This window comes from Ascaphus truei, chromosome 5 (assembly GCF_040206685.1).
Source record: "Ascaphus truei isolate aAscTru1 chromosome 5, aAscTru1.hap1, whole genome shotgun sequence".
Lineage (NCBI taxonomy): Eukaryota > Metazoa > Chordata > Amphibia > Anura > Ascaphidae > Ascaphus > Ascaphus truei.
Genome location: NC_134487.1, coordinates 184,593,766 through 184,609,887, shown reverse-complemented (window position 1 = coordinate 184,609,887; position 16,122 = coordinate 184,593,766). Strand labels below are relative to the sequence as shown.

General features: G+C 40.7%; 1 protein-coding gene across 1 annotated transcript in view; it reads right to left on the bottom strand.

Moving 5' to 3' along the window:
• Nucleotides 1–361: 361 nt before the first annotated feature.
• Nucleotides 362–16,122, bottom strand: part of KCNU1 (potassium calcium-activated channel subfamily U member 1) — a 244,552-nt gene continuing 228,791 nt past the window's right edge. The window contains exons 24-28 of the mRNA XM_075601398.1: nucleotides 12,170–12,244; nucleotides 9,277–9,416; nucleotides 6,497–6,691; nucleotides 1,452–1,555; nucleotides 362–620 (exon numbers count right to left, since the gene is read on the bottom strand). Of these exons, the coding sequence (XP_075457513.1) occupies nucleotides 431–620; nucleotides 1,452–1,555; nucleotides 6,497–6,691; nucleotides 9,277–9,416; nucleotides 12,170–12,244 (704 nt within the window). The 3' untranslated portion in view covers nucleotides 362–430. The remainder of the gene's footprint in view (nucleotides 621–1,451; nucleotides 1,556–6,496; nucleotides 6,692–9,276; nucleotides 9,417–12,169; nucleotides 12,245–16,122) is intronic.

The window sequence follows — 16,122 nt, the reverse complement described above, 5'->3', positions numbered from 1 at the left end:
GCCACGGTCCCGCTGCTGCAATTAATTTTGGAGTATGAATTTCGTGGGCTTGGCAAATAGAGGCTGTCAAAACTGCCAATCCGGGTAAAAGGTGCCTCAAAATTCATCGAGGCACCTATCCGCCCAGTAGGACAGTGCCCATTTAGGCCCTATCCTGGATGTGCCACTGTTCAACAATAATATGCTCCAGACTTAGCTGCCTAATTCCTAAAATTGACTAATGTGATACCAGACCAAAAATTTAAGCCACCACCCCCAAATGATTCAAACCCACTCCCAAAGGAAGCGGCCACACCACTGCGCCAAGCTAAGCACCTCAGCATTCATCAACACTGCAGCCTGAGTCAACACACAAGTAAGCCAATGTTAATATGGTCATACTTTAATATAGAAGGTACCAGCCAGATCATACTGTGTAACATTCCTCTATTTAACAAGGTTCTCCATCTCTATTCGGAGGCAATGTCAATGGCGTTGGTACTGCCATTTCAGAGCTGTGGGGCAATGATTCTAGTGTGGCTGAGGTTGAGGCACGTGGCTGCTCTTGATATGGAACAATACAATACAGCATATCTGTAGATAGTAGTGGGAAGTTGTTGGGTGGTCTTGTGATCGCATACCTGCAGAACAGAATGGAGGGGAGACAATTGCATATAACGTTAAAAGGTGAAACGTGGGGTTAATTGTGAGTACACCCTGCATCTGCAATATAAGTATAAGTGTACACTTTACATGAAATAAAGTTTATTCTACTTATAGACTAGTGACCCTGCTGCTACTCTTGTCATCAACTACGTCCAAATTCCAATGGAGAAATGCTTACTTTGCTGAAGGTCTATTCTATAGTTACATGCAAACCCAGTTTGGAAATGCATAGCAATGCTCTGTACAGTATCTTTATACGATGCACTGTGTTGATTTTTTTGTGGATACTGTACATCCCGTGGAATAAAATGTCTCCATCACTGGATGAGCAATAAACTTAAAACTTCATATTTCCCCTCAAAATATGATCTACATTTTTTAAATAATGGTATCCAAAACACTTATCAATGGAAGTATTTTAAAAGAGAAAATTACAATTTTTTGTGAAAAGATCCACTTATATTTATTCAGGTGTAGATGGCACCTGGATTTATTAAACATTAGTCTCCCAATTATAGTATTGTATGTGTATGTATGTATATATGTATATGTCTATTTATATAGCACCATCAAGGTACAAAGCACTTCACAGCAGTAATACACATGACATAATAATATAATACATTAGGAATAAGCACATGAGACATGAAAGTAACAATAGGAAAGGGAGTCCCTGCCCCAAAAAGTTTACAATCTAAGTGACAACAGGATCAATAGGACAATCTGACATCATGCTCCTATGTAAATGCTCCAGTTATTTAAGTGGTTAGCTAATACAAATCATCAATGAAAAAACCCCCACTAACCTGCTGGTCCATGAATTGTCTGTCTTCATGAGACGGTAAAGCCCAAAACAGATGATACCACAGGAAGTCAAAGCCTTGTAGAACAAATCTCCATATGTGTTTTCCTGTAGTGGAAGAAATACCATCAGAATAATGGACCCGCCAGTTGATTATAGTATATATATGCACATAGGATATTTCCCTAACTTTGGGGCATATTCACTAAGTGATGCTCTGCCATAAGACACCTCTGACCAACGGAAGACACCTTACAGCCCATTCACTTGAATGAAGACTTCCCTGTGCCATCGATAGTCGCTGACCCTCGGTGAAAGCACCAGATGATTTTTAATTTTTTTGTTTTGTAGTCAGGTTCCCCCTCTGAGGTGTGACCCTCCCTTTGCTTTTTACATCCGCGCAGTCGGGAGAGTTGCGGCTAGTTGCAGGGGTGTGCGGATGCGCTTGCACACGTTTCGTGAGCTCCGCGGGAGGGGGCGTGCAGTGGGTGGTTGCCGGTGTGCCTGTGTGATCGTCTCGCCGGGGGATCCGGTGATTGCGGAGGGAGCCGCCATCTTGGGAAAGCTTGCACATGCGCAGAGCAGCTGCGATGGCCATTCTATGTTGTGCATGCGCAGTGGAAAAGCCTGTGAACGCTAGCCTATCAGGGAAGGTTTGGAAGGGACTACAAGTCCCATGAGGCTTAGGAGTGTCCCATCTGATGCCAGGGAGCCAATAGGAGCTGTGGAAGTGCATGCAGGCAGGATAATGAAGTGTGTCACAGGGAGCATGCAGGCAGAGTAGCCTCTGCACTAGGCCAGCATATACCCCCCTAGGCCCAAGATAGGCCCTGAGTCAACTCTAGCGTGTGGCTGCTCCAGGGACAGGCCCTAGCATAGGGGACGGATCTCTGTAGTATATAGATATATTACGGACACAGCAGACGCTGAACTCCCTGAAGAGAGGTTTGGGATCAGGCCTCACTAAAGAGACTACAGAGACATTGGTGGGATCACCCTGACCACGTCGGTGTAGGAGGATCGGCGGATCCTTTGCGAAGCTTCATCAGACCGGGTGCTGCATTGCCCGGCAGTAAAAAGTCAACAAGTGCACCAACATGCCGATATATACCCAGGCACTGATCACGCCTATAAGGGTGGGTTCTTTGGGGACACTGTGGGACTAGTGACCAAGGGGACTTAACATACTGAGGGACACTTGGGGACTCTGTGTGAGGTACACGGTATTTTGGACACTGTGTGGGACACGGTGGTGGGTATTATATCAGGAAAGTAAGCCCTACGAGGCGTGTGGTAGTTGTGTACATATAGCTTATCCGTACGGGAGAGTAATCCTTTGACATATATAAATCGGCAATACAGTAAAGGTCAAATAATTTTATACTGTGCGTGTATATTATTGTGTCCTGTGAGGGGCTGCTTCCGCGCTGCTGGGATCCCTCACAGGTGGAGGCGCTGGATCAGAGTAAGTATACACCCCAGGCTCTCTGTTGCAGAGGCTCAAGCGCCTGTAGCCAACAGGTATAATAGCAGCACTGGGTATCTTCCTGTGTTCTAGGGGAAACAGGGCTACATTTCAAATATTTTTGTTAGTTTTCCACACAGTACAAACAGCAAGTATTGAATATCCAACAATGTAACAGTGGGAATATACAGATGTAATGAGTAAAGATGATATCAATAGTGTAGAATAGGCTGACTATTCAGGTAATTCTTGAATAATTACTAATGGCCAGGTTATAATAACAACTGCAGGTAATCAAACATTGGTTCAACATAATTGCAGCTGGTATTGAAGGATCGACTCATACTGTGTAATATATGTACTATGTTGAAAAAAGATAAAGAGAAAGGAAAAAATAAAGAAAAAAGGGGGTGGGGGGACAGAGAAGAGAGACAAGAAGGAGCAGAAAAGAGGGGGGAGTCAATGGGGAAGAGCAGGGAGGGGGTGCCTCTTCCCCCCTTACCGCATCAAGATTTTATTTTAGCTTTGTAGCTCTGTTTATTTTGTTAAATCAATAGCTTTAGTTTTTGGGTTGAGGCATAGTCAACCCTATCAGGTTACATCAAACTAGTGGCGTATTTCTTAACTGTCATGGCTAATCAGTTCACTGCCCCAACCATGGGTCCCACGTTTTAGAAAATTTGTCGGCCGAATGCTTCAGAAAGGCTGTCATTTTTTTCCATCAGCATCGCCTCCTTTATTCTTTTCTCAACAGTCTAGAGGGGTGGGGAATTTTCTTCCAAGAGGCACATCTAGCCGACATCAGTATAAATGATATCAGTTGCCTAATAGGGCGGTCTATATCCTCGACTGGTTTTGCCAACAGAAAAATCAGTGGGTCCACTGGGATGGATAAATCTGTTATATGTTTAATGATTTTTTGGATAGTGGACCAATATTTCTTTTTAGCCGAGCATGTCCACCAAATGTGCACCATATCACCTCTTCGTCCACAGCCCCTCCAACATATGTCAGACACCGCAGGGCAGATTAGTTTCAGTCGGCTTGGGTTGAGGTACCAATGAAATAGAATCTTGTAAATGTTTTCTTTAATAGTGGTACATATGGAGGTTTTGCGGCAAGCTCCCAAATATCCTCCAATTCATCTCTTTCAATTTCCAAGTTTAAATCGGCCGTCCATTAGAGCATTTAGTTGTGGTCAGGGGACTCTACCGAAGCCTCCATACCAGCATATATTTTTGTGATCAAGCCTTTTTGGTAAATTCTCTTCTACACAATACTTCAAAGCTTGAAAGAGGGGGAATTCTAATTTTGGAGATTTTTTTTGCAGAAAATGTCTAATCTGAACATATTTATTTAAATATATGGCAATCTGGTGCCTCATATCTGGTTCAAAGCTCTTGGAAACTAAGGAATTTCCCATTGTGTAATAAATCGGCGATTGCCCTAATATTCTTAGCTGTAAATTGGTCGAATTGTTTGGACTCACATCCTGGCGGAAAATTGGGGTTGTTGAAAAGTGGGGTGAGTTGTGAGGCTGGTGACGTGAGCTTAAATTTGCCCTTGGACTTAGTCCAGGCCTCCCAGGTGCATCTCACTGGACCCAGTTCAAACATTTTCACCTGTGAGTCCTTCTTTTCCGGAGCTCATAGGGACATTAGCAGAGAAGGTGTTCTGGCATATTTTATGGCCAACCAGCAATATTGGGCTGGGTCAGTGTTCCAAACCACCACCTGCCATTATTGGGCAGCTTGGTAGTATTTTGAGATATCTGGAATGCCCATTCCCCCTCTAATTTTTGAGGTCAGCATAACTGACCTAGCTCTCCTGGGTCTCTTGCCCTACCAGATAAAGTGGAATATTCTGTTTTCTATATTTTTTAGTTCGGTTCCAGGTATCCTGACCGGGAGGGTCTGGAAATGATATAATAACCTAGGGAGTATGTTCATCTTGACCGATACTATTCTCCCGATCCACAACACCTGGAATCCTTCCCACTTCGCCAAATCCTTTTTAATCCTATCAAACAGGGGTGGGTAGTTGCTCTGATATAGAGAGTGGTAGTGCCTTGCCACATTTACTCCCAAATATTTAATGTTAGAGGAACTCCATCTATAGTTAAAATTCAATTTTAGTAGTTTATCTCCGGGCCTGGGAGGTTCAAATTTAGGGCCTCTGATATGTCATTGTTCATTTTGTACCCTGAGATTATCCCAAAGTCTGACACAGCTTTTGGAGGTTGGGCAAAGAAGTCTGGGGACTTGCTAATGTTAACATTATATCATCTGAGAATTGAGATACTTTATCATTTATTTCTCCAATTACTATACCCTGGATATTATCATTTGCTCGAATATTCGCAGCTAGAGGTTCAATCGTTAGGGTGAAGAGAAGAGGGGACAACAGGCAGCCCTACTTGTTCCATTTCTAATTGGGTCCAGATCATTCCCTGGGAGCTTAACCAATGCCGTTGGATTTTGGTATAATGCTCGGACTCCTTCTAAGAAAATGTCTTTAAATCCAATTTTCTGTAGTGTTTTATCTAAAAATCCCCAGTCCACTCTGTTGAACGCCTTCTCTGCGTCAAGGCTTAGAAGAATGGCTCTGGTTCCAGTGAGATGAACATGGTCCACTATATTTATTATTTTCTGAGTGTTATCTGAGGCTTGTCTACCCGACACAAATCCGACCTGCTCAATATGGATACATCTAGGCAAGATATTGTCTAACCTATTTACTAGGATTTTGCTATATAATTTCAGATCATTGTTTAGTAGGGAGATCAGGTGGTAGCTACGGCATTGCATTGGGTCTCGGCCCTCTTTGTGTATAATGGCAAAGTTTGCAGTTGACATGGTTGGCGGGATTGGTTTTCCATCCATAAATGATTTGTACATCTGTAGTACAGTAGGTGTGGGGAAAGTATGGCCAGGAACTTTTTGTAATAGACATTGGCGAATCCATCAGGGCCAGGGACAGCACAAGATGATTTTTAATCCCACTGCATAAAATGTACTAACAAGTACTGACATACATAGATATGGACTCACACACATTTCATACCCACACATTAATACTCTGATACACACAAAAAGGCAACAATACACACACAGATATATTCTCACATGTACACAGACCCACACATGTTTACATACAGTTATATACTGTAGCTCTGGCATTATGTCTGTACTTTTTTGCTTAGGTTGATGCTACACATGCTTAAATCAGAGAGTGTTAAATACCCCCAAATCAATGAGTGTTAAATACTGTATAATAAGGGCTGATGTGCATCCTAAAAATTGTCTGTCTAATGTTTCTATTTTAACAGGGAAACCAAATTAAGGATTATTATTGTATTTGCTCTCTTTGGACGTCGGTCTATTTGGAATATTTCTCTGTATGGCTGTAGTTGTACAGTACAAATGTCTTAAAAGTGGATGTATACAGTAACGTTCAAAGCTCATAATCATCAAGCAGTCTTTTGCTGAGTAAGAAAGGTGTGCTACATTCACAATCTGCAAAGGTATCCAGAGCACTGGATTGGAACATTTCATAGATTGCCCATAAATTCTATGCAGACTTACATTGAGGGGTGACAGCCTGTAATCATTTATGGAGACGAGGGACAGTATGCAGCGGTTCCGTGAGGAAACAGAATTTTTGCTGTGTACGCTCCTTGTTAATGCATTCTCCTCGGCTAGCTGCTCCTCCAGCTCTGGGGTAGTACCTCCAGTCACCAGTGTCTGCAGCAGTTCCAGCACCTGGCAGTTGAAATAGGTCTGGACAGAAGCAAGATTCCCGTTAGTGGCCCCCCAAAGGTGAACTCAACTCCATCTTCTCTCACATCAACATCAAGACCTCAATACTCAATTCTCAAAAGTTAGTAACATACATTGCCTCGGAGTCATCAAATCATGATCTACTGAATTACACCCGAATCAGCGATGTCTGCTATTAAAGTTAATGGTGGATACCGGCAATTCGAGTGCGAAACAGTGAATCGTGCTTTGATGACTCCGGGTGCAGTGTCTCTACTAGACCTTTCCATGTCTGGGGTTTTATTGTGTCAAATCAAAGCATTTTTCAATATTCTTTGATCTTTGTTGGAAAGCTGTTTCGTGCATCTAGAGTACTAATCTTTCAGAAAAAGTACTTCCTCACCTTCTCCGAGTATACTACATTAGCTTACAAATATCTTGTTCTTGTCTTTCCGTTTCTCTAAAAAGATTAATCCCTCCTGTACTTTTATTTGTGCCTTTAAGGTAAATGAAAGTCTATCCTATCTCCACCCTCCATATCCTCTCTTCTAGGGTGTACATGTTAAGCTCCTTTAACCTGGTTTTATTAGCCTTTAATTGTAAATTGAGATCCATCAGCCTTTTTTGAACCATCTGTCCTTTTAAAGATTTTGCCTCCCTCATAAAAAAAAAACGCCACCGGCAAGTGCTTCACAATATTAGGACTCTTGAAATTACCCCTATTTTTCATACCCCCTGAATATACAATGAGCTGTATAAGCATAAAAATGCTTCTTTAAAGTGTGTCTTGTAAAACAGTTTCACAGATCAGATCTATAAATTGAGTGTTAATTGATAGCCTCAATGTCATTTATCGGTTGCCACCTTTCTAAAAATGACAAAATTCCTAGTACAATGTGAAATATTTAGTAAGCTTTTAAATACAAGATCGGGCATCTTGCTGGGATAGCTAAATATGTTTCTCTGGTATTTTACGGCATGGTACCAAACAGATGCAGATAAACAATGAGATACTGTGGTAACCCTAGTTTAAGGAGTGTCGGAGATGGGCCTTGAACAAACAACCATGTCATTCTAAGTAACGTTTTTTCACCATCAGACCCATCCCTTGTCCACTTTTCTATTGTGCATACTCTTTATTACAGCTTTGCAAGGGATTATTTTATTGCAAGAGATTTGGTGCCCTCAGAATCTTGCAGTCCCAGCAGACGTAATGGAGACTAAAAGCTTGCTGCCATTTTAGCATCATTAAACGCTTCCTGGAGTAATAGGACGTCCATTTATGCCTGCTTTAAGCTGACCACTTGTGTCCTTGTAAGCATTATTTCCAGACTTGCTGTACATGCAACGAGGAAATCTCAATCATATTCAGCCATCAGAGGTTTGAGACACCGGGAGGAAGAAAACACAGGATGAAGAATGGACTGATTCTAATGTCAATAAAGTCTTACGGCGGAGTTGAAAGTTAGATATTTCCATTATTTTCTACTTCTTTTATATTGTGGTCAGGGTGGCACTGCTTTGCACCAGTCATGTCATATGTATGTATATTTTTACCTATCTAGAGCTTTATAAAACACACATTAGAATACAGGGTTATTATAACACAATAACTGCATCACACATACAAGCACATGATATAAAAAGTAATCCCTCCCCTGGAGAGCTTACACTCTAAGGGCCAGACATAGCTCTATTAGGTGACATAATGTGACGTTAACCTGAAGTTAATGTCATGTTATGCCTTACTTCATATCTTCAATGACTAATACATTCATGTAAAGTACGGTTTTCTCCCAGAGAGAGTATTGTGCCAACTATAATGGCCATTAATGTTAATGAGATGCAAAAGATGCCATTCCCCCTAACAGCGCACATCCATGAAAGTCCATCAAGGTTAGCACATGGATTTAACGTTTCGTTACTTAGGTCATACTTAAACTTGGCGTTACTCACATCCGGACCCTGAAATAGGGCTTTGACAGGGTCTGGATAGGTGTAACACCACAATTAAGATGGGTTTAACTAACATATTGTTATTTCCAGTGTTGTTTCCCACTCTTTTTCAAGTTTAATTAAACACCTATTTAAGGGTCTCAATGGGAATAAGACCAAGACATACTTAACGTTGTGTTCTTGGAAGCGAACTCATAGTTGCGCTACAGTACCGCAATGTTAAACCTATGCTAAGTATACAGTGGTCATTGTTTTTGCATATAATTACTGTACTGTAGCTTTGTAGATATGCGTTTTAGGTAACATGACATTATAGACCCCTAATTTAAAGGAGGCCTGTGGATCCGGCCCTGTGCATTTTGTTGGGAGACTTCTAGAGACAGTGAGGAAGTCGTAAATGCAGTGGATGTAGGAAGTAGTACTCATGAGTAGGCATCAGGCTATTGAAATGCTTAATTCGGAAGGTGTTTTTTATTTTTAAGAGATCCGAAAGGACACAATGATTTGCTGAGATTACTTTCCAAGCAATTCGGAGGAATTGAGTCTTTTCCCTTTTAAATTGATCCAATATTCTCCACATCTACACCAAGAGTTAATTATATGGATGGCGGGGGTGTAAAATCTTGCTTTAATAGAACCATTGAACTTACTGTTGCCATCAACGAGTCCAAAAAACTTCCAGAGAAGACAGATCCAGAAGCAAATGGGGTGGTAAGATAGGCTTTTGTCTCAGGACGTTTGGGGTCCATGAAGCTGTTCTGCTGGATGAATGTAATGTTTGACGCTAGCTCTGTTAGGAGGACACGGGTAGTAAAAGGTATTTGACATGTTAGCTGATTTCTGGATGTATTTACTAACCACAAATAATAATACTAATGATAATAATAATCAATGGTATCAGAATAGCACAGGAAAAAAGCATTTTGAAGCTGATGTGTAAGACACTGAAGAGTTATAAAAAAAAACATCCACTGAAAGGGTAGTGGGTGCACAGGGCAGACTCCCAGTAGAGTTGGCAGAGGTAAATACTGTATATGAATAGAATTAGAGACCCAACTAGAGAAACAGTGGAGGTAAAAAAAAGTCTAGTGACTAGTGAAACTGGTTCTCATCTGCAATACTGTAGGTCAGGGATGGCCAACTCAGTCCTCAAGGTCCACCAACAGGTCAGGTTTTCAGGATATTCCTGCTTCAGCACAGGTGGCTCAATCAGTGGTGGCTCAGTCAACAACTGATCCAGCTGTGCTGAAGTAGTGATATCCTTAAAACCTGACCTGTTTGTGGCTCTTGTGGACAGGAGTTGGCCACCCCGGCTGTAGGTGGAGTAGCCTCCATGATCCCTCCAGCACTACTGGGTTGAAACTCTTTTGGCACTTGCCCCTCTGGCAGTGAAAGTATTAATAGTATTATGGGTTAATAGAAACATAGGCCCAATTTGCCAACCCATATGTGATATGGGATAATCGTGGTGAAGGTGCCGTAAGGTCCCTTATGGCTTAGCATAGCTTAGTAAATACAGCTCTACATCTCTATTGACCCGTGCCATTATTAGTTTGTGTTTACCGTTCAATGCCAGATTTCCTGCAGTTTTATTTAACACCAAAGAGGTTAAGAGTCTTCACTTCTCTGACATGTTCTGCCGGCTTCTGCAACAGACGCATTATTACACTGGTCTAAAACAGACCTCTGTTCTATGGCAGAAATACTGTCGACTTCACTTTGGTTCCAATCTGAGGGAGCCTTTCCCATGCAGTCAGATAACAGGCTGTGCCATGTAACATTAATTTGACAAGCATCACCTCCCAGCGTGCTGGAACCTTTGGAGGGCTTCTAATTAAACCGTACACACCCGTTGGTTTTATTTGTGAGGTGGTTTCATTGCTAATACACACAAGATGATTTAATTAGTGGCATGTGTGCTGATTAGCTGCGTTTAGCAACAGAGCCGTTGGTAACACAGGAAAAGAAATGCTAAAATAACAAGCGTACATTTGCCAGGTCACAGGCAGGCGTGTTGCTACTGCTGTTGATGGCAAAGTATATGCAGACTCTCAGTGCAGAATGATCTGTCACTCTGCAGAAACTGCCACCCTGTGCACAGCAGAACAACATGATAACTCAGGCTACACAGCAAAGATTTAAAAAGCGTCAGGGGATATGTCGCAAATGGGCATTATCATATCAAGTTGACACTAACTACCCTTCATTTTTCCCCAAGATTCACTGCAAATTGGCCAGTTCGTTTCAGTCGCGGATTTCAGCCTCAAAAAAGGCACATTGGCTTTTTTCTATCACTGGAGATTCGCAGACAGATTTGGATGCACAAACTCTCGTCAGTCTCTCTGTCTCCCCTGTGTTGTCCCACTCTCTGCCTGCCTGTAACCCCCTGTGCTGGCCTGTGTACCTATTCCCTAACGTTAGTGCCCAATCCGCCTTTGGATATCCATCTATGGTTTGAAATGTGGGGGGAAAAAATCTGTGGCTCGAATTTTGACACATTTGCCCATTTCTAGGTGCAGGGAATGACATGGACGATGACGGGACGGCTATAAAGTATAGGGTATGTTAATGATGTCATAACCCATTTCTTATATTTAAAAGGGCCTCAGAGCATTCAAGTTCCATTGTGCCAGGGTATGAAGATGCTGGAAAGGGGAAGCATCAGGAGTTAGGGATAAAGAGAACAGGGATAGCTGATACGAATGATACCATTTAAAAAATGAAAGAGTGCAGACATACCCATCAGCACTTTATATGACAGCATATTCACTTTCAGCTAAAACGTTAATCCATTTTTACATTTGCTTTGCTTAGCAAATCTGACTTACAGCTTATCCAAGCTTTTCATCAATCATCAGTTTATAGGGCTGAAGGAGTGGCTCAGTGAGTAAAGACACTGACTCTGTAAACCATGACACTGAGTTTGAATCAGGGGAACCTGCTTAAATTCCCGGTGTCAGCTCCTTGTGACCTTGGGCAAGTCACTTTATCTCTCTGTGCCTCAGGCACCAAAAACATAGAATGCAAGCTCATCTGGGCAGGGATAAAAATCCTATGGACAGTGCTGCATACCGCACACTATATGTAATTGTGAAGCACTTTGAGTCTCGGATGAAAAGCGCAATATGAAATAAAATTATTATTATTGTTATTAAACTTATGTGTGAGTTTACACTGTCTATGACTATGTTACAGTATATCTGTGTTGTAATCCAGATGTCTAAATGACCAGTTTGAAATGATAGCAAATGATAGCAAAAACCCATCTGGCCTCAAAGGAGTTAACCTTCTGTTTTTCCCAACTGGGCTAGAACTTTACAGACCGTAAACCCCCATCCTTCCTATAAACATTCTTCTTCGGTCATCTTTACCTTTCACTGATCAGTAAATACTGTCGGAGCAGTCTAGGCCGCCTTTTATGTTTACTCAGCATTATAAAATTGAACTAGCTCAGCTTCTAAGAGGAACTTTCAAACCCATTGTATAAATAATGCACCAAGTAACATTTACTTCTGTGAATTTACTGCCCACAGAATGACTTACTCAGCTCTGTGATAACTGGAATCCTGGTAGCTGGAGGCTTCTTATTGTCCAACATTCTCTTCTTGCCCTGCGCAACTATATGGAAATTTGGAATCAAGTGACGTCAATACACAAATGAATTATACAGTACTACATTCCAGTCAAACCTATACAATGCGGAAAGACACCGGGGCATATTCACTGTATTATCTGTATATAATATATAATTCAAGGTAATAAGGATTCTTATTTTAATCTAACAGGTGCCCCATGCGCAATTATTATAGAAACATTGGGGGCTATTTATTAAACTTTTTTTTAACATTCACACCTACACGCTGATGCATGTTTTGTTACTTAATTAGCCTAATCACTGTGCTTGTCCCTAATTTATCTTACACTTTGTAACTGCAATATTACCTTTGATTGCAGAAATGCAAGCAATCCTACGTACAGTATTAGCCGGTGTAGTGAAGCAGTTTAACTGAAACAGGAGAGACCTGCAAATCATTCTGTGACAATTCTCATCACTCATTTATGGTAAAATAATTTTAATATGCATACAATAATAAGCTAAAAATTTAGTTCTACTAAATAAATGACAAATGTGTACAGTATAGATGTCAATGGCTGAAACAAATAGTAATATGTTTTATTTCTTTAAAAAACACAGATATCTGTTTATACTGTATATACATGTATATAAATATATACACACACCCACACACACACACACACACACACAAATATATAGCAAATGGAAATATTACTGTGTGCTCAATATATATATATATATATATTTTTTTTTTTAGTGATGTATATCACAATATATATATATATATATAAATATATATATATATTGTGATGTATATCACAATAGATGTATATTTCTATATACATATATCATAATTTGTAATATACCCTGTATGTATATTTTGTTTGTAAACTTACCTAAGTCTATTAAATATGTGTTTATACTTTAAATCAATCGGTTTCTCTGAAAATGTTATCCAAACGTGTGGGCCGCGTTTGATAACTTACCAAGATTGGTGCTAAGCTAATTTTTTGAAGAATACTGACACACAACCGCCATCTCCGAGGTGGCAGAAAAACAATGGGCAAAACAGAGGTGGAAACATGAACTAATTAGTTAAGTATCTACTTCTTTTTTTGTGTGCTGCGCCAGGGCAAAAGTAGTGACGCCCCTCAACACAACGCTTTTCAGAGAAGTAAATACGTTTCTGCAGCTACTGTAGGAGCCTTAGTTGCTGCTAATGCGGACGTTAGTGCATAAGGAGCACCTTCACAAAAGGTGATTAGCGCACGCAGAAGGTATTCAAGTTTTTTAAGAACAGTTTCTAGGCTTTTGCCCGTTTTTTACCTTTGTACTTAGCCCTCATGATGTCAATGTCTGAACAGAGTCATATCAGGTTACCACTACACCCACAATTAAACTACCATGGCCAATAGTGATAAGTTTAATACTGTAGGTTAAGATTTTGTAACCTGAAGTTTGCGGTGGGTTATCCTCCCCTTATCTCTCTCTCATCCTGTCGCTTCTTACCTGGTGGAAGGGAGTATGCACACCATCCCCTCCTTACCAGAAGGCAGGTTGACAAACTTCAGAGTTTCTTAGGTAACGTCCAAAAATGATTGGAGACCTATCCCTTAGTTTTAACCCACCCATAAATACAAATCTGAAGCTTCCGTTATACATTTAGAGATTCATGAAAGCAGTGGTGGAAGTGTCTTAAAAAGAATAGTGGTACTGAATTTACTAAGCATTAGGGAAAAGTCACATGGGCCATATTTTAGAAGGGTTAATCCAATATTGACACAAAACAAACTGGACTCCTAAAGTAAACCCATTTTTCTTACGAGAGTACTGTGTGTACAAAATAAGTATTTTTACTTTATGGTTGCAAATTAAAAAGTAGCGATACTTTGTACTCTCTAATATCATCGCACTTTAAACCACTGCATGAAAGTGTGAGTGGGCTAGTCTATCGCTTTCTCATCGATGTACCCCATGGCGTGTATTTGATGTGAAAAATTGTACATGCATGCGTTGGATAGATGTACATCCATGCATATAGATGTGGATGAAGAAGCAAAAGTCAGCGGCGCTGGGGGAAAGTGAAAGGCGTGGTCGCGATGCAGCGTGTCCATGGTTCTCAATGGGACCCCACCCTGCGTTAATCCTCCGGTGCCATGACCAACGCAGTCGTGGTACTGAATACGTTATGTCTTACTACATCTGTAGTTCCTGCTCTCCTGGTCCTGCCCTGAATGCTATACCTCTGTGCTGCGTTTTACATTTCTGAGCTGTTGAACTCAACACAGGGGCGCAGTCGCCTGCCCAGGGGAGCCACGAGCATGGTGTGGACAAACTTCATCTTGCCCTGCCATGGCTCGTTGAGCTCCTCTGAGGTGGTCCACAGCGCCATTTGTCATGCAGTGGTGCATAGGGGCCAGAGTGTAGGACGCCTGGGGACGGGTGGACTTCTGCTGAACTCCTATCCCTTGCTGCCTTTCTGGCTGCTAAAGAATGAAAATAAAATGAACTTACAAAAAAAAAAATTATAATAATAATAACCACTCAACAACTATTTAACCCTTGTTCTTGTGTCAATATTTTTCCTGTGTAAAGTCATGTCGGTGCAGTAACACTGGCTTTTACGCCCATATCGCTTAATTGTAGATTACTACTGTACATTTAGACTTCAATGGCAGATTAAGGTGTCAGCATTAATTATTATTACATGTTTGGAATATGTCACAATCTATTTAGATCACAGGCAGTGTTTGCTAACCCGCTTCTGCCTGCGCTGTCACATTGCTAACTGACAGGCAAATGAAAGACAGTTCAACTTTTCCATGGAAGGAAAATGCCAGATATCATATGCAAGGTCTTTAAAAAAAAAAATCCTTTGGCAACCGAGGCAGCGGACATTAAAAACAAGGCCAAGGAGAGAAATGTGTAGTGAATGAGGTCTATGCAGGTGTAACTCATTACTTAACCATCAATCCACTGAAGGCCCAACTTGTTTATTTCCCAAATATATCACTAGGAAATGTACATGAAGATGGACATTTAGTATCCAGTTATGATCTAATATTCAAAACAAAGAACAGCAATAGAACCCTGCAGACACCCTTTAGTTGTAGTTATTTAACAGGCACTAGTGATGTTTTAATAGCCCTGTGTCTAATGAAGAATAACCACTCCTATTGTACACATTTCTGGCAATATATGATGGCAGAGATGGGCAACTACAGTATTGGCTGGAGCTCGGAACCTTCAGCTAAGGGGTAGCTTACAAAATGTGTTAATGACACAGTAAATACTATATCTCTAATTCTTTGTATTTTTGTATATGTATATGTATATATATATATATATATATATATATATATATATATATATATATATATATATATATATATATACATATATAGTATTTAACTAATTGGTTATTAATTGAGAGCTTTGGCAGTGAATAGTTTAAAGGTAATTCTGACTTCTGTCACTTGTGTGCATTACACACATTTTTTCAGGACTACAATGATTTAATCTTATATAGCACTGATGCTGTACAAATGACATGCAACAGTCGTTGAACAGGGAAATACAAGGAACAATAAGAGGGAGTCTTTGTATGAAGAGCTTACAATCTAAGCAATGTGTGAGACAAGCTTTGGGGCTTGGTTTAAATGCATATGATGTAATAGTGTAGGTATGGAGAAGTAGAAGTAGATTCACAAGTAACCATGAAATAAGACAAGAGAGTGCAACATACGCAGAAATTGGAACGGGCAGGCCAAATTACTTGATGCACTATATTAGTTGAGTTTATTGTAGGACCATAATCATCGTCTGCAGATAAGGACCCGTAGTTCCACCTATTATGTCCATTATCATGCTTAGTTTGACACCTCAGACTATTTGATCCCTGGTTTCTTGCAATATTTGT